The sequence below is a fragment of the Coregonus clupeaformis genome, chromosome 15 (assembly GCF_020615455.1).
Source record: "Coregonus clupeaformis isolate EN_2021a chromosome 15, ASM2061545v1, whole genome shotgun sequence".
Lineage (NCBI taxonomy): Eukaryota > Metazoa > Chordata > Actinopteri > Salmoniformes > Salmonidae > Coregonus > Coregonus clupeaformis.
The window spans coordinates 66,603,463-66,621,984 of record NC_059206.1 but is presented as its reverse complement, the minus strand read 5'-3'; the positions used below and the strand labels follow the sequence as shown (position 1 = coordinate 66,621,984).

Genomic DNA, 18,522 nt, shown 5'->3' with positions numbered 1-18,522 from the left:
TTTTCAGCGGCAGGGACTGGGAGACTAGTCAGGATCGAGGAAAAGAGGAACAGAGCAAAGAACAGAGATCCTTGATGAAAACCTGCTCCAGAGCGCTCAGGACCTCACTGGGGAAGAGGTTCACCTTCCAACAGGACAACGACCTTAAGCACACAGCCAAGACAACGCAGGAGTGGCTTCGGGACAAGTCTCAGAATGTCCTTGTGTGGCCCAGCCAGAGCCCGATCTAATATCTCTGGAGAGACCGGAAAATAGCTGTGCAGCGACACTCCCCGTCCAACATGACAGAGCTTAAGAGGCTCTACAGAGAAGAATGGAAAGACACTCCCCAAATACAGGTGTGCTAAGCTTGTAGCATCATACCCAAGAAGACCTGAGGCTGTAATCGCTGCCAAAGGTGCTTCAACAAAGTACTGAGTAAAGGGTCTGAATACTTATGGAAATGTGATGTCAGTTTTATTTATTTTTTTAATTTGCAAAGATTTGTAAACCTGTTTTTGCTTTGTCATGATGGGGTATTGTGTGTAGATTGAGGGGCAAAAAAACGGAATCCATTTTATAATAAGGCTGTAACATAACAAAATGTGGAAAAAGTAAAAGGTGTCTGAATACTTTATGAATGCACTGATTGCAACGCCAGGGTTGTGGGTTCGATTCCTACGGGGGGCCAGTATGAAAAATCTATGCACTCACTAACTGTAAGTCGCTCTGGATAAGAGCGTCTACTAAATGACTAAAATGTATGACGCTGAAGAAAAGGTCCAAATGCAGTATGCTGGTACCAGTTCTGTGAAAAAGGAGTCGAGTAATGCCACCATCTACAGGTTAGTTGTGGAACTGCAATCAGTGGTTGACATACCAGACACTGCAGCAAGGGGTTGTTGACACATTACCAGAAAAACATAAAACCAACCAAAAACTCAGCTCCCTTTTAAAGTAGTCCAGCCACATATTAAAACTAAATGTCACTTATGACTCAAAATGGTTTCCGAAGTAACTTGGTCACTCATCACTGAAAGAAAAAAGGGAAGTGAACAGCAACATTGGTTCTGTACCTGACCAATTATACTTCCCCAATATCCCCACTTGTCCCATCCAAATAGAGGATACAAGAATATGGGCTTTAGTGTTAATACATATAACGTGTATAGTACTATATAATTCATATAATTAATAGACAAATAAATACATGAACAAATACAAATTATTTCGTAATGGGTAAATTACAAGAAGATTACCTCCCACACCTATGGATCTTTGACATATTTCATGTGTAGAATTTTGCTGAAATCATTATGTCCTCTGACTTTGTTTCCATGAGTCTGAGTGAGCATCTAAACTGTTGCTGTTGTGGTATAGAGCTGTGTGTATGAATGAGTGATTTGTCCCCAGCCAGCCAGTAATCTATAGGGCTGTGTGTGCGCGTTACCTGACTAAGGCCAACTGCTAACACTGTTATTGCATCCCAAATGGCACCCTATTCAGTGAAAGTAGTGCACTATAAAGGGAATGGGGTACAATTAGGAAAGAAGCCTGTCAAACACAGAGAGCAGCCAAGTAGAAATAGAATGCTGATGATTTATGTTGGCAATGGAACCCAAACCTGCCACTACTCGGCTTAGCAGCCAAATGTGCACATCTACATTTGTCTTGAATCAGTTTTATCCTGTAAAAAGTCATAAGAAACCGTTTATTTATGTGATACATTTTTTCCCACAAAGGTTTTTCACGTCTTTTTTTGTACAAAATCTTTGTATAATCTGCTTACACAACCAAAAAATAAACGCCCATCAACAAAAACATGTTATTATCGTCTCCACTTACAGATTGCATTTTTGGGTTTAGTCTTTAAAAATCTGTGTACATGTTTTTTTTCTTTCTTCAATATAACATTTTGTACATTTTTGTAATTTGTGTCTTTTATTCTTTAAAAAAAAACTTTTCTTGCTGAAGTTTGCTCGCCAGCCAAGTTCCAGGTATTGCTCGTCAAAATCCACATTACTTTCCAGACACTTATTCCTCCAAAACACCAGGTGGCGCAATGGTAAAAGGCAAGATTTGTAGGTACTGGATGTGGTGTGTAGCGCCACTGTAGAACGTGTTTATGTCAAGGAAGAAAATGAGCATATCTTTCATGATTTTCAGTTCAAGTCCAAGAACTAAGCACCGGCATTTCCTATTTCTTTTTTTGGGTTCTTTTTCAGCTATAAAAAGATGCGTGTTGCTCGAGAGAAGACAGATCCTTAATCCTACTCCTCAGTCAGTGTGGGGTCTGGCAGCAGAAGTGGGACAGTCAGGCTGTCAGTCTGTTGCTGAGCAGACCAAGACGGCCCTATCTGCAGAGGTCCTGGGCCTCTGAGTGCTGCTGAGGTTTCCTCTTCTTGCCGTTGCCCTGGTAGTGTGGCTTGCTGCTCGGGTGGCTCTGGCTGATGGATGAGGACGAGTTCTGCTGGCCGTGGTGGGTGTTTTTACTGGACGAGCGGAACAACCTGGCCTGGGAAACAAGACAGACACACACCCAGATCAGTAAACAGATTAATGGAAGTAAACAGATCACTGGAAGGCCTTATTTGTGCCATTGAAATTTAAAATCTAAAAAGGTTAATCTAAAAAGCTATCTATGTACCGACAGAGTATTGTAACGCTCAGGTCATAAAAGTTAATGGCATTTGTAGATACAGTAACAGAGTTTTTCAGCGGTTGACTTCGGCTTCGTCAAGCAGCCCTACCTTGCCCCCCTTGTTGCCAGTAGGAGTGCTGGTGGTGTGGCTCTGTGTTCTGTGATTGGTCATGCCACCTGAGGATTCTCTGTGGGCGCTGGAACCCCGCCCAGGCAGCTGCTTCACTGTCTTACAGGGTGTCCCATCAGAATCCTGAGGACAACCAATCACAACTCAGTAAATCAGGTCAGCAACCAGCGGGTGCATTGCATTAAAGTTAGTCATTCACATACGCAAACAAATGTAGTGTTAAGAGTTGATTTCCTCAGGTATTGTGGTTTTAGTGTGCGTGCGCACACGTGGGTTTGAGTGTAACAGAACTCACAACGTCGCTGGAACTGGATACCGTGGAGGATGAGGATGATGCTAATGAGGAGGAGTTGGAGGTCTTGCTGCGAGATGCAGGTGCAGTCACCTCCTCCGTCAGGTTGTTGTTGCACTCGTCCAGCTGCTGAGGCTTCACCAACAGTTTGACATCATTTCCTACAGCAACAGCACATGGACAAACAGTGGTAAGACAAAGTGTGTGTTTTAGATCGACTAAATAGCAGTCAGACTTCACTGATCTACAAATCACCTTGGATCCCAAACTACCTATAACGTAATTAAGACATTTTGCACCTTGCTTTACTGACACTGATCCCCTCAAACACACTGACTATCAACTATTTAGATCTGAGACCATGTCAAGATGCACAGTAGGACTGTGAAAACATACCATTGAGGGCATGTTCATTCTGAGACTGTGGTCCCCAGAGCTTGGTGATCCAGTCCCTGTATTCAGCCACTTCCTGGGTCACCCGTATTATTCTGCCGAGTATACTGGAGGTAAGAAAATAGGATATATTAGATTAGAAGAACTTGTTTGCAGTGGTTCAAATATCAATAGAGTATTTAGTAAATAACTGAAGATTTTTTAAGATAGCGGCCAAGGGATGTGTGAGCTCTCGTTGGTTAAAGCGAGCCCTAGCTCACCATCTCCTCACCTCTCAGACTCGTTGTTGGGGTAGCACTTGGCGATGGGCGATACGGCATGGTTGAGCACCGCATAGGCATAGTCAAAGGCCTGCTTCACCTGCAACACACCGTACGAGCTGCGGCCAACGTCATTATCTGCAGGAGGCAAGAGGCATGCTTAGATCATCTCTATTTGGGAAGAGTGACAGATTTGAGACATTGTTTGATATTGATCTGATATTTCAGCCTTTGCTATTGGCACCTGGGACCTCTAGCTGTCTTATTCATGACTGTTAAGTGTGTGATAGATTCGTAGGTTCAGTGTTATCAGTATTTGACTGATATTACGGATCTTGAGTGTCACAGTGCTAAAATGAAGTATCAGATGTGCAAGTGCACCCATGCTGAATGGAAGGCCTTATTACCTGGCGCTAGGGGGTCCTCAATGAAGAGCATGGAGGGCCTGTAGAGGTCAGTGCTCTTCTGAACCTCGTCTTTGGCCACGTAGCTGCCGCCATCTTTGATCCGGATGCCCGTCTTCAGGTAGTTGAAGTGGCGTCCATAGAGCTCAAAGAACTCTATAAGGAGAACGCCCACGTTGGCATTGGGGCTGCAGGCATCTTCTCTGTAGTGAAGCTGAAATACAAGGGAAGAGGATAAGAGGTCAATTGCATAGAGGAACAATCCAAATCATCTTAGTTTACTGAATGAGAAAGATTTAAATGTGTCAAAAGTCTGTTATAGACAGTAAATTAGTCCAATGTTAGATGCGATCTATCTTGCACTGTGTGGGCTACTTGAAAGATGAGCAGAGCAGAAGTCTCTCACCTGCAGGAAGCTGACAGCCATAAGGAAGAGGCTGTAGGAGCCGATCCCTCCAGTGAACACCTCATTCAGATCCCTCTGGAGCAGGAACTGCTTCAGCACCAGAACCAGCTTTGGAAGCACTGGGTATTTCTTATGGATGAAAGAAACAGGTGGTTATGGTGAAACACATGGTTATGGTTATAGTGCCCTCTAGAGGGGAATGTCTCAAAGACTAGGACATTGGGTATGGCTGGATTGAGGGACTGAGGAGATGAATTAGCTACCACCACCTCCATCAGAACCCAAAGAACCTGACATAAATATACAACAATCTATGCGCGCTAACTGTCAAGCCTGTTTCATGGGCTAGCTCTTTTACTGGACTGCATTAAGTAACAACAATGTACCCTGAATAAGAGATGCCTGCTTCACTCACCTTTTTGTAGTCTTTGATGAGAAGGGCAGCTATGACTCCATTCTTCACATTGAAGCTGATGTCCACCTTTACCTCTGTGTGGAAGTCTGTCAGCTTGATGATGGGTACCTGGAACATAGTGGTGATGAGGATGGATTTACACAGACACTGTCACTCCAGGCAATGACAAACTGCACACAGTTAGTATGCATGCGCAACATGCGGATACACGTCAGCTACCACAGCGACTGAAATGACTGCAACACTTAAAAAAGAGCTGCAGTTAGTTTCAGAATGGGTGGCAAGGAATAAGTTAGTCCTAAATATTTCAAAAACTAAAAGCATTGTATTTGGGACAAATCATTCACTAAACCCTAAACTAAAACGTGTAATGAATAATGTGGTAATTCAGCAAGTTGAGGAAACTAAACTGCTTGGCGTAACCCAGGATTGTAAACTGTCATGGTCAAAACATATTGATACAACAGTAGCTAGGATGGGGAGAAGTCTGTCCATAATAAAGCGCTGCTCTGCATTCTTAACAGCACTATCAACAAGGCAGGTACTACAGGCCCTAGATTTGTCTACCTGGACTACTGTTCAGTTGTGTGGTCAGGTGCCACAAAGAGGGACTTAGGAAAATTGCAGTTGGCTCAGAACAGGGCAGCACTGCTGGCCCTTGGATGTACACAGAGAGCTAACATGTAAATCTCTCCTGGCTCAAAGTGGAGGAGAGATCGACTTCATCACTACTTGTATTTGTGAGAAGTATTGACATGTTGAATACACCGAGCTGTCTGTTTGAACTACTGGCACACAGCTCGGTCACCCATGCATACCCCACAAGACATGCCACCAGAGGTGCCTTCACAGTCCCCAAGTCCAGAACAGACTATGGGAGGTGCACAGTACTACATAGTGCCATGACTACATGGAACTCTATTCCACATCAAGTAACTAATGCAAGCAGTAAAATTAGATTTAAAAAAACAGATAAAAAAAATAGACCTTATGGAACAGTGGGGACTGTGAAGCAACACAAACACAGACACATGCATACAAACACACGATAACATGCGCACTATACACACGCACACACATGGATATTGTGTTGTAGATATTTGGTAGTAGAGTAGGGGCCTGAGTGCACACACTTAATGTGTTGTGAAATCTGTTGTAAATGTATTGTAATGTTTTAAAAAATTTATAACTGCGTTAATTTTTGCTGGACCCAATGGGGATCCATAATAAATACAAACATACCGTGGCCTTGTCCAGCACTTTGATGGAGTTCTCGTCAGTCACGTTTTTCTTCCGCAGGGCCTCTTCCAGGGTCCAAAGGGGCAGGTTTTCCCAGTTCCCAAATACCACCAGATCGATGTCACTAGGAAGTGGAGTAAGTAGTTGAGGTCAGAAAAACATCACAATCGGATCTGAAAAGAGGCCTCTCCAGTTCACTTTCACACACAGCTTATTGTCACTAATCCAGAGTCCCCAGTTACAGTGTTGTGTGTGTGACGTCGGAGCGGAGAGCAGTCTGGCTCGTCAAGAAACAAGGTTAAAAAAGGCTTTGGATCAGCAGTGCTAAAAATGACCATAGCCTTAATCCCAAAAAACAAAGGCAAAATAATTACACAATGGCAAGCCATATCACTCTCTCTCTCCATATAACCACTCCCAAAGGGGAGGATTCTGAACCCAGTTAAAAGCGCGTAAATGGAGCGGAATTCCCTTTTTTGCACTTTTCTCTCTATGCGTATGTATTATGACCTTGAACTTAAAGGAAAACTACACCCAAAAACTCTTGGTATTTGTTTCATTAGTCCATTGTTGATATAGTCCCAAAATGTTTTGCATGTAAACAATCAAGTTTTCAAGATATACAGAACCAGTCAAAAGTTTGGACACACCTACACATTCCAGGGTTTTTCTTTCTTTTTACTATTTTCTAAATTGTAGAATAATAGTGAAGACATCAGAACTATGAAATAACACACATGGAATCATGTTGTAACCAAAAAAGTGTTAAACAAATAAAAACATTTTATATTTGAGATTCTTCAAAGGTAGCCACCCTTTGCCTTGACAGCTTTGCACACTCTTGGCATTCTCTCAACCAGCTTCATGAGGTAGTCACCTGGAATGCATTTCAATTAACAGGTGTGCCTTGTTAAATTTGTGGAATTTCTATCCTTCTTAATGCGTTTGAGCCAATCAGTTGTGTTGTGACAAGGTAGGGGGGTATACAGAAGATAGCCCTATTTGGTAAAAGACCAAGTCCATATTATGGTAAGAACAGCTCAAGTAAGCAAAGAGAAACGACAGTCCATCATTACTTTAAGACATGTTTAAGAAAATGTTCTTCAAGTGCAGTCGCAAAAACCATCAAGCGCTATGATGAAACTTGCTCTCATGAGGACCGCCACAGGAAAGGAAAACCCAGAGTTACCTCTGCTGCAGAGGATAAGTTCTTTAGAGTTACCAGCCTCAGAAATTGCAGCCCAAATAAATGCTTCACAGAGTTCAAGTAACATACACATCTCAACATCAACTGTTCAGAGGAGACTGCGTGAATCAGGCCTTCATGGTCGAATTGCTGCAAAGAAACCACTAATAAGAGACTTGCTTGGGCCAAGAAACACGAGTAATGGACATTAGACCGGTGGAAATCTGTCCTTTCGTCTGATGAGTCCAAATTTGAGATTTTCGGTTCCAACCGCCGTGTCTTTGTGAGATGCAGAATAGGTGAACAGATTATCTCTGCATGTGTGGTTCCCACCGTGAATGCATGGAGGTGGTGGTGTGATGGTGCTTTGCTGGTGACACTGTCTGTGATTTAATTAGAATTCAAGGCACACTTAACCAGCATGGCTACCACAGCATTCTGCAGCGATACGCCATCCCATCTGGATTGGGCTTAGTGGGACTATCATTTGTTTTTCAACAAGTCAATGACCCAACACACCTTCAGGCTGTGTAAGGGCTATTTGACCAAGAAGGAGAGTGATGGAGTGCTGCATCAGATGACCTGGCCTCCACAATTACCCAACCTCAACCCAATTGAGATGGTTTGGGATGAGTTGGTCCGCAGAGTGAAGGAAAAGCAGCCATCAAGTGCTCAGCATATGTGGGAACTCCTTCAAGACTGTTGGAAAAGCATTCCAGGTGAAGCTGGTTGAGAGAATGCCAAGAGTGTGCAAAGCTGTCATCAAGGCAAAATGGTGGCTACTTTGAAGAATCCAAAATATATTTTGATTTGTGTAACAATGTTTTGGTTACTACATAATTCCATATGTGTTATTTCATAGTGTTGATGTCTTCACTATTATTATACAATGTAGTAAATAGTCAAAATAAAATAAAAACCCTTGAATGAGTAGGTGTGTCCAAACTTTTCACTGGTACTGTATAACTTTAAAATACAAAAATACAGCCGGTATGATGCAACTGAGTAAGGCAAGTTTAAATACCAAATACTGAGAAGTGCGTAGGAAAGACGTGCGTAGAAAAGGCCTAAGAGCTTACCCACTTGGCACAGACGTCAGTTAAACATCTAGTTTTGATTTACATGTGGTTGAGTTGTCAACTAACATAAATTAAACGGGAAATCAACAAAAATATTCAACATGTCATTGGATTTAGGTTAAAATTTGGGTGGGAAAAAAAAGAACATTCCCTTACGTTGATTACTTTTTCAAATCAAATCAGTTTTCCATGTTGATTCAAAGTAATCACATTTATTAATTTTTTGAAATTACGTGGAAACAACGTTGATTAAACCCGTTTTTGCCCAGTGGGTAGTTTGTTGTTTAACCCAATTAGTCCCGAGACCCCAGCAAAAATCTGCTTTCATTTATCTGCATGTCCATCGCTTATATTTAGCCTCACAATAAAGTGTTTTACCATTTTATTTTCAGGACAAGTAGAACACAAATCAATGACATAAACAGATGCATCCATGAGTTTATTTGACAAATGTAAAACAAATAATGTCTGCCAAAGCAAAAACCTATTAAATTAATTCATATGAATGCAGTAAGTACAGAAATGGTTTGCTCACTGGGAAATGAATATCTAACTAGTCAGTGACAACTGTGTGGAGTTTGTGACAGCAACTGTGAGCTTATTACAGTATTATAGAAACGATGTCCTGGGATTTCATATGATCTTCTATGCAGAAGAACCCCTTACCTTCTAACGACTCGTGGCTTGTGAGCGTCATAGAGCAAAACATAGAACAGCTTTTCATAAATGGCTTTTAATAGTTTGTAGCGCAAACCATTCGGACTCTAGACGTTTTTGTAGAATAGACCAAATCAATGGTACAACCCAGAAGTCTGTAGCTCAAACACACTATGTTTAATATGGGTTAGAAGTCCAAAACACACCAGCGATAAGGTGGGACTCATTGGGTTAAGGGTCAGTTTACACTCACTAGTGGTGCGCGGTCAGCTGTTTGTTCACTCGCTCGCAATTGCTAATAACCCATCGACAACCGCCCAACTACATGTGATAAAGTGAACATCTGAGGCCCGCGCCAGATCCTAACCCGCTAATATAGAAAATACGCTGTAGGCTACAGTCAGAGATGGCAGAACCATTTTTTAACAGGGGTTACAGGATTTTTTTGTTGTTGCTTGATTTAGATGTTTCTGCTTATAATTTCCGACATTTTGGTAGGCTATTTGTTAGTTAATTTGTCTATAATTAGATACATGCAGCTTCTCTCCTGTCATTATATGTTGCCCTAGAAGACTTAATAACCACCAGAATAATGTAATACATCGATAGAATGAATGCTTCAATCTAGTTGACATCTGTAAAGTTCTCTGTCATCGCTGCTTCTTTCGCGGAGCAAAGACATTTAGGGACTGGGATGCAAGAACAAAAAAAAAAGGAAAAACTTTCTGTACAACATTTCCAAAGGGAAATCGAAAGCTGTGAAAACGACCCATCATGTTTCTGATAAGATTTCAGTTCGGCTTGGATGCATATTTTATGTGGTTGAAATACTATCAGCTTTTATGATGCTGATAAAGACAGCACTCTTGACAGACGGTATCGAACTGAGCATTAACATTCTCTCAAGATGGTGAAATAAAGAAATCATATTTCTCCAGTCCTGTTCCAGAGTCAAAATTTTGCCCACATTTGGTGTATAATTTTAATGCAAGAAATCCTTAATTCTGCAGGAGTTAATATTAAGGCTATGTGAGAGTTATAGACCTACAGGTTATAGACCTACAGTCAGTGTCCAGATTTCCATTTCCATTCAACCCATCTGAACAGTAGGCTACAGTTCCCTTAACGTGCCATAGGCCCATTTGAAGTCCCATCTTGTGATTGTTGAATTTGTATAACGCCTCACAATCATCATACATAATATATCCTGCACCACTATCATCCTCTCTCCAAAACATGACTTTTCTGGCCTCCCTTCTCTTTATTTTCAACTCTCCATTTAGCAGCTTTTCTCTTATTCAATGAAACTCCCACATTGTCCTTTTTGCCTAAGTGGATCAACATTAACTTTTTTCTACCCGTTCCCAAAAGCATTTGGCAAGTACGCTATTTGGCACGTGTACAGTTAGGCCCTAAAGCTTAGGCTTACGCACTAATGTCAAATAGCCTAAATTAATGAATGAATCAACTCAATGTAGCCTATAGATATAAATTGCACAAGAATCATACATTTATGGATTTTTTAAGGTATTGTTTTCCCTTTATTCAACCCACCCAGTTATATCCGCGGGGACTGCAGGTTATATCCACAGGGGCTGCGGGGTAACTCAAACACACTATGTTTAAAAGGGGCCTGCGATACGGCGGGACTCATTGGGTTAGGGGTCATTTTACGCTCACTAGTGGTGCGCGAGTCAGCTGTTTGTTCACCCGCCCGCAATTGCTAATAACCCATCCACAATCACCTAACTATATGTGATAAAGTGAAAATCTGAGGCAACCGACCCTAACTCAGATTTGTTAAATTATTGTTCTCTCTCTATTCAACCCGCCACCCACCCACACACCTGCCCTTCATCCACACAATATTGTGTGACCCTAAACCCGCCCGCCCCACGGTTATATCAGCAGGGTCTGCGGGTGATGAGTCAACCTGCGCAACACTAACACTCACATACTATAAGAGAGATTACGATAGGAAGTGTTACGGATACAGGTATCCTGTGTGTGTTTTTGTGTTTTTCCTCTCCTTCTGCCCTAATCACAGGTGTCTTTTGTGTTCCTGATTGGTGGTCGCTGGGGTGTCCCACCTGTCCGACATCCGTTTGTCTGCTGATTGCTGAGGTGGACCAATCAGTGGACATTCCTCTGCATTGCACCACCTGTTTCTGGTTTTTCAATCACACGTCCTATTGTTTTAAAAGCCAGTCAGTTGTGTTTGCTGATAGAGAGAGACTATTTTCGTATGTGAGTATGGATACTGTGGTGTCCTGTTTTTTGTGTACTCATTCATTTGCTGGTTACTCTGTTTGGTAACTATGTTGTGTGTTTCTGGGAAAGGGGGGATTTAGCAAGTTGCCCGTGGGCATACATTACCCGTAGGAAGAACATTGTCTAAAAACACTATTAGACCTAGCGGACCACCCACTGTAATTTTTGTATGGTTAGCAGTAGCTTAGCGGTTCTTGAGGCAGGCAAGATCAGTTTAGTATTTTTACATTATTGTTTCATTTCTTCTGCTCAGCCCTTTTCCCAAACCTTTACTGTGTGTTCAAATAAACATTTTATGTTTACGTAGCTTGTTTCTGTAGTTCTCACTGTTTCCATGTCACGATTCTAATTTGCATGAATTATATTACGGGTCTCTTTCCATCCACCCTAGATACGGTTCGTAACATAACGTGGGGGGCTCGTCCGGGATCTCGCTCATTGATACCCATGCTACTCATGCAAATTGGTTTAGTGTCTGGTTCAGTGTTGAGCTTGGCAGCTGTGACTAACTGGTTTTGTGTTCAGTATTCGTCGGCTCGTGTTGCTAGCTTAAGATGGCTACTTTTGAGTTGGATGCCTTTTTGGAAAATCCTACGTGGGAGGTTTTTGATAATTGCCGTAGAGTGGATCTACAGGCTTTGGCTGACCACTTTTCTGTACCCATACCAAGGGTTTTAGTGAAAGCAGAAGTTAGGAAAGCAGTGTTAGAGATATTATTGAACGAGCGAGTGCTTGAGTTACCGCCGCCTGAGCCTGCTGCTCCTGTAGGGGATGTGGCTGCTGCTCCTGTAAGCCCGTCAGTGTCTGAGGACGAGGCTAAGGCTCCAGCCACATTGCCCCGTTTTGACCCACTCTCCCCACTGTCCGACAGTGATGCCAGGATGGATGTCCGCTCGACACGGCTCCAAATGGAGGCGGAAGAGAGGGCACAAATCAGGCAAGAAAAGCTGGAGACGCGTAAGCTAGAGGCAGAACAGGAGACACGTAAGATGGAACTGGAGACGCGTAGGCTTGATCAAGAACTGGAGACGCGTAAGATGGAACTGGAGGCAGAAACAGCGAGGTTAGTCTCTGCTCATACTATGCCTGCTAGTGAGCCGTCCTCACCAGCTGTGTCGTCTGCTACTTTTGATATTAGTAGACAGATCACCTTGGTACCTGTGTTTAGGGAGTCAGAGGTTGATTCCTATTTCAGTGTTTTTGAGCGTATAGCAGTAGCATTGAAATGGCCCGAAGAGGTATGGTGCCTATTACTTCAGTGTAAATGAACAGGTAAAGCCCAAGAGGTTCTGTCAGCGCTACCTCTTGAAGACAGCTTGAATTATGATGTGGTCAAAGCTACTGTTCTTCGTGCCTATGAGCTGGTTCCTGAGGCATATCGACAGAGATTTAGGTCTCATAAAAAGTATTCTACTCAGACCTATGTGGAGTTTGCTAGAGACAAAGGAAATCTGTTTGACAAATGGCACACTTCTAGTAAGGTAACTGATTTTAACTCTCTACGGGAGTTAATCTTGTTAGAAGAGTTTAAAAATTGTTTACCCGAACGCATTGTAGTTTATCTGAACGAACAGAAAGTATCCTCACTGTCGGAAGCGTCTGTATTGGCAGACAAGTTTGTGTTGACGCATATTAGCGTGTTTTCGGCTCATACGGAGAGCAGGGCCGCGGAGTTGCTAACTTTTAGTCCTAGTGACCAGCAGTACATCCAGCATGCCCAAAAGATGTGCGTCACTGTTTCTATTGTCATAAGGTGGGACATATGGTTAATGATTGCTTTCTGCTAAAATGCAAACAGGGGATGCCTCAGCACGCCAGGCCGCCAACGGGTGTTCGGCTGATTCGTACGGTTGTAAGGCCGGAATCAAAATAGATGCCTCATAGTGAATGTGGTTTGAAAGTCCCAGATCACAGTTATGAACCGTTCATTTTTGAGGGGTTTGTTTCCATATCAGATGACGAAGCGTCTCAGCGTCCGGTTAGAATCCTCAGCGATACTGGTGCGGCGCAGTCGTTCATACTATCTGATGTGTTGCCCTTCTCTGATAATACATATTGTGGTTCCAGTGTGTTAGTACAAGGAATTGAAATGGGATTCGTCCCAGTGCCATGGCACTTTGTGAACGTACACTCTGAGTTAGTCAGTGGATTGTTCCGAGTTGGGGTACGTCCTATGTTGCCAGTAAAAGGTGTGACATTTACAATGGGCAACGATATTGCCAGTGGAAAGGTGATACCCGTATTGGAGGTATTGGATAAAAGTGACCAGTCTCTCTCCGAAGAGCTTTCCAGATGTGTTCCCGCTTGTGCTGTCACACGTGCTCAAGCACGACAAGTGGGTGACTCTGTTTGGTAACTATGTTGTGTGTTTCTGGGAAAAGGGGGATTTAGCAAGTTGCCCGTGGGCATACATTACCCGTAGGAAGAACATTGTCTAAAAACACTAGTTAGACCTGAGCGGACCACCCACTGTAATTTTTGTATGGTTAGCAGTAGCTTAGCGGTTCTTGAGGCAGGCAAGATCAGTTTAGTTTTTTTTTTACATTGTTTCATTCCTTGGGTCCTGCTCAGCCCTTTTTCCCAAACCTTTACCGTGTGTTCAAAATAAACATTTTATGTTTGACAGTAGCTTATGGTTGTCTGTGTATTTTTTGTTCTCACTGTTTCCATGTCACGATTCTAATTTGCATGAATTATGTTACGGGTCTCTTGTCCGTCCACCCTAGACTTTTAAAGCCACGGGGTTCGTAACAGGAAGGAAGGCCATTAAGTACTCTGTTATCTGAATGGAACAGCTTACCTGGTTGGCAGATAGAGGCCTGTGCTGAAGCTCCCAAACACTTGAACCTGTAACACAACGTCAAACATGTTATTCATTGATTTCACTTATCAATCAAATAAGCCAAGCTATGCATTAGCTTTGAACTGATACAACGGAAGGTATTTTGTTAGAAAATAAAGACAACAAATAATTTGATTTGACTTCCGTCATGTCACGTGATATGCTGCTCTCCTGTGACAACAGTCTGATAACTTAGACAGGTGTCAACTAAAGCAATAAAAATATGATCTTTATGCTAAGTGGGGAGGGAGTCTAACGTGCATTAACTTATTTCACCTTTTATGCGAGTCGGTGCACAGTCATTATCTGACAACCATACACTGTTCTTGGGGGCAAAAATGGGAACAGAACGAACCATTACTACTGTAGTTATGAGAACAAGGCTTTAAACCCCAACGGTTTGGACAAAAAATAAATGAAATATGCTGTTTATTTAATGCGTCCAGATTACAGCCAAATATCCCTCTTTATCTGAGCTTTGTGGGTATTAACCAATGTCACGTCACATAACAGTATTTCACATTGGTTCTGAGGACTCAAAAATAGCCTTTGCTAAGCCTTAAACCTGCCGTTATTCCCTTAAACCTCCTGCCTGAACCGACCAAGGGGGTTAAAGCCTGGGCTCCAATCTGCTTACTAGAGGTGCATTAGCCATGGCATGTGATTGTGATGTGGATGGAAATGGAAATGAGAGGGGTGATGGTGATGGATTGCCAGTGTGTGGACGAGTTCCAATTCCAGTGAGGGGGAACACACAGACACAGGTCCCCAAGGTGAACTTAACTCATGGCTCTCTACTGTAAAAAGAGCTAGCGGTCGTCACTTACATTATCGAGAGACGGCGTGAAGTTACAGAGGGAGAGAAAGACATGGTGAACACCTTCTAGACTGACTTAGACAGATTATTCAGCTATCTGGTGAGTTCACAGTTGTTCAGTTCACCCATTCACAGACAGGTCTCGTACTGAGTGTGTGTAAGAGGGCAGGTGATTGCTGGGAGTCTAGGCTTAGTCCTGTTCTGGTTGTGGACAGGATATGAAGCTATCAGTGTGCTGCCTGAAGCTCTCTACTCTCCTGCCTCAGTGGGTAGAGTAAGAGGTAGGAGCAGTGCCAGGGACAGCTGTGGGCTTTTCTGTCTAGCTCAGGGATGGGCAACTGTTTTACATTGTTTTTAGTTCATTTCCTGCGATACTACACATTTTGCCATGGGGCATAGAGAATTTTGCAGTTTTAAAGCAAGTTTGCTATAATTCTACACATTCTGCCATGGGCGGAGAGAAAAATTAGCAGTTTTACAGCTAATTTCCTGCAATTCTACATATTTTGCCATAGGGTGGAGACTATTTTTTAAAAATATATATATATGATATCTGAGTGAGAGTGACTAACAAAATCCATGGGGGCCCCCCAGTCAGTAATTAGACCATAATTACTACAAGTTAAGATAGCTGGCCACTAGACATTTTAGCTGACATGGTCTAATTGAGTTACTGTCAATGACTGACATGGTCTAATTGAGTGACTGTCAGTGACTGACATGGTCTAATTGAGTGACTGTCAGTGACTAACATGGTCTAATTGAGTGACTGTCAGTGACTGACATGGTATAATTGAGTTACTGTCAGTGACTGACATGGTCTAATTGAGTGACTGTCAGTGACTGACATGGTCTAATTGAGTGACTGTCAGTGACTGACATGGTCTAATTGAGTTACTGTCAGTGACTGACATGGTCTAATTGAGTTACTGTCAGTGACTGACATGGTCTAATTGAGTGACTGTCAGTGACTGACATGGTCTAATTGAGTTACTGTCAGTGACTGACATGGTCTAATTGAGTTACTGCCAGTGACTGACATGGTCTAATTGAGTTACTGCCAGTGACTGACATGGTCTAATTGAGTTACTGCCAGTGACTGACATAAGAGGAAAACTGCTGATGCACAACCACATTTCAAAATTGCACCTTGTGTATTCTACTAATCCAACTCAACAGTAAGTTGAGACCCAGACTGAGTTCCTAAAAAAAAGTGATCCGCGGGGCTACAAAACGGGGGGCCACGGGCCACCAGTTGGCCATCCCTGGTATAGCTTGTTAAGCTGAGAGCAGACACACACAAACACAGCTCTATCAGCAGACTCAAAGTCAGCAGGAATAAGGACACCTGGAGCACTGTAGATTACAGGCCCAAATATAACACAGCAGGAAGATAACAGTGGACCGACCAGGCGCTTTCACAAATGACACACACCCCATCATCTTTGGCCAGTGGAGTAAAGTACTTAAGTAAAAATACTTTAAATACTAAGTCGTTTTTTGGGGTATCTGTACTTTACTATTTATATTTGACAACTTTTACTTCATTACATTCCTAAAGAAAATATTGTACTTTTTACTCCATACATTTTCCCTGACAACCAAAAGTACTCGTTACAGTTTGAATGCTTAGCAGGACAGGATAATAGTCAAATTCACGCACTTATCAAGAGAACATGTGGTCAGCCCTACTGCCTCTGGTCTGGCGGACTCACTAAACACAGATGCATCTTTTGTAAATAATGTCTGAGTTGGAGTGTGCCACTGGCAATCCATAAAATTCGAAAACAAGAAAATGGTGCCATCTGCTTTGCTTATTTATACCTTTTACTTTTGATACTTAAGTATATTTTAGCAAATACATTTACTTTTGATATTTAAGTATATTTAACACCAAATACTTTTAGACTTTTACTCAAGTAGTATTTTACTGGCTGACTTTCACTTTTACTTGAGTAACTTTCTATTAAGGTATCTATACTTTTACTCAAGTATGACAATTGGGTACTTTTCCCACCACTGTATATGGCCTGTCTTTCATCTTCATTACAGCTCAGCCTAGAAGGAGAGAAAATCACTCTCTCCTTTTAGACAGCTATAGAGACAGCCAGAGAAAGACTAGAAAGTTGTAAAGACAGCATTTCTACATAGAGCAGCAAGTTCAAGCTCTCTGGTAATGAGGGAATTTGTCAAATGAGGGAATGTGAGAATCTCAAGCAGCTTGCTGTGTGGGTGAGGCCTGTCTGTGTAGCTAGAATCCACTTCCATTCCAAACCTTTGCTCTGCCTGTCACTTCTAGTAGTTGGTGTTGGCTTTTATGAAAGCATGAACTCTGCATGGTTGCAATATTTATTTGAACGATGACCCATAACTATGTTTAAGTTTCAACAACCAGAGGAGTTTGCTGTACACCAATAATGGTCAAATCGATCTGGGACCTGGCTAGACCTGAATGGGCTTAGGACTGGGACTGTAGCGATGTGAGTGATCTCTTACGTCAGCAGTGGGCCACAGGTCTTTGATGACCCTCTCGATCCTGTCCACCACCTCCATCCTCATCCTCTCCTCCTCCGCCCGAGGAGACATGTACTTGTAGAAGTCATTGATCTCCTCATGGAGCCTGCAGAACAGTGAGAAAACAGCATGATCAGGGTTTGGGTGGGAGACAAAGAGAGAGAACAAAAGGAGAAAGTAGCATGGTCACAGGGATAGTAGGAGAGTCTGAAATAGATCAAAACACTGACAAAGACTGAAGGCAGAATATATTGTAAGAAAGAGAAATCTAAATAACAGGTCTACAATACAATTGATGGAGTCTACAATAAATAGTTCATTATGCCAGTCACTGCAATTTGTAAACAACTTTCACCGGTAGCTCACTGAACAGCCACCAGAGACAATTACCCTGCCCTACCATCTAATGGAAATTGTGAAAACAGAAACGACACTTCCTCAAACACGCTAGGCATTTGTGATGAGTTAATTGCAAAGCATCATTATTACATAAACTGGCTTCTTTACTGGAGGTGTGTTATGTTAAAGGTAAACTGCCAACAAACTGTAATCAAATAGCATCTGCTGAAGACTGGAAGAAATGCATTAACTACAGGATTATGACAGACAGGCTGACATTTTTGAAAAAAGATCACAAAGCCACAATAATACAATACATCTTTGATACAAATCATACGGCATATTCCCACTGTTAGGGGTAGAGACCAGTTCTTCCCTGGCACCAAAACGGTTGGCATAAATGTAATGTCCCTTGCCTGAGGTCAAATTAAATAGTTTGGGGGGAAAATGCTAATAAGTACATGTGTTGCTGTCCTTGAGATAAAAATGGGTGCTGAATCAACAAATCAACTTTACTAAATGATCAACAGGGCTGTTTCCCCTTCACCTTGGCCCTGATAGTCAGTCAGCCAAACTTGGTCCTTGGCTGGGTGGCACATCTGGGTGGGAATGAATGCCAGGGCTGGGTTTGGGGAGACCAGGGACTGTGCCCACTCTC

At 42.4% G+C, this 18,522-nt stretch overlaps 1 protein-coding gene across 1 annotated transcript in view; it reads right to left on the bottom strand.

Moving 5' to 3' along the window:
* Positions 1-1,584: 1,584 nt before the first annotated feature.
* The window catches only part of LOC121535801 (terminal nucleotidyltransferase 4B), a 28,703-nt gene continuing 11,765 nt past the window's right edge, over positions 1,585-18,522 (bottom strand). Inside the window, exons 2-12 of the mRNA XM_041843093.2 lie at positions 17,508-17,631; positions 14,153-14,199; positions 6,163-6,283; positions 4,921-5,028; positions 4,506-4,634; positions 4,103-4,313; positions 3,707-3,833; positions 3,439-3,542; positions 3,046-3,203; positions 2,730-2,873; positions 1,585-2,494 (exon numbers count right to left, since the gene is read on the bottom strand). Of these exons, the coding sequence (XP_041699027.1) occupies positions 2,333-2,494; positions 2,730-2,873; positions 3,046-3,203; positions 3,439-3,542; positions 3,707-3,833; positions 4,103-4,313; positions 4,506-4,634; positions 4,921-5,028; positions 6,163-6,283; positions 14,153-14,199; positions 17,508-17,631 (1,435 nt within the window). The 3' untranslated portion in view covers positions 1,585-2,332. The remainder of the gene's footprint in view (positions 2,495-2,729; positions 2,874-3,045; positions 3,204-3,438; positions 3,543-3,706; positions 3,834-4,102; positions 4,314-4,505; positions 4,635-4,920; positions 5,029-6,162; positions 6,284-14,152; positions 14,200-17,507; positions 17,632-18,522) is intronic.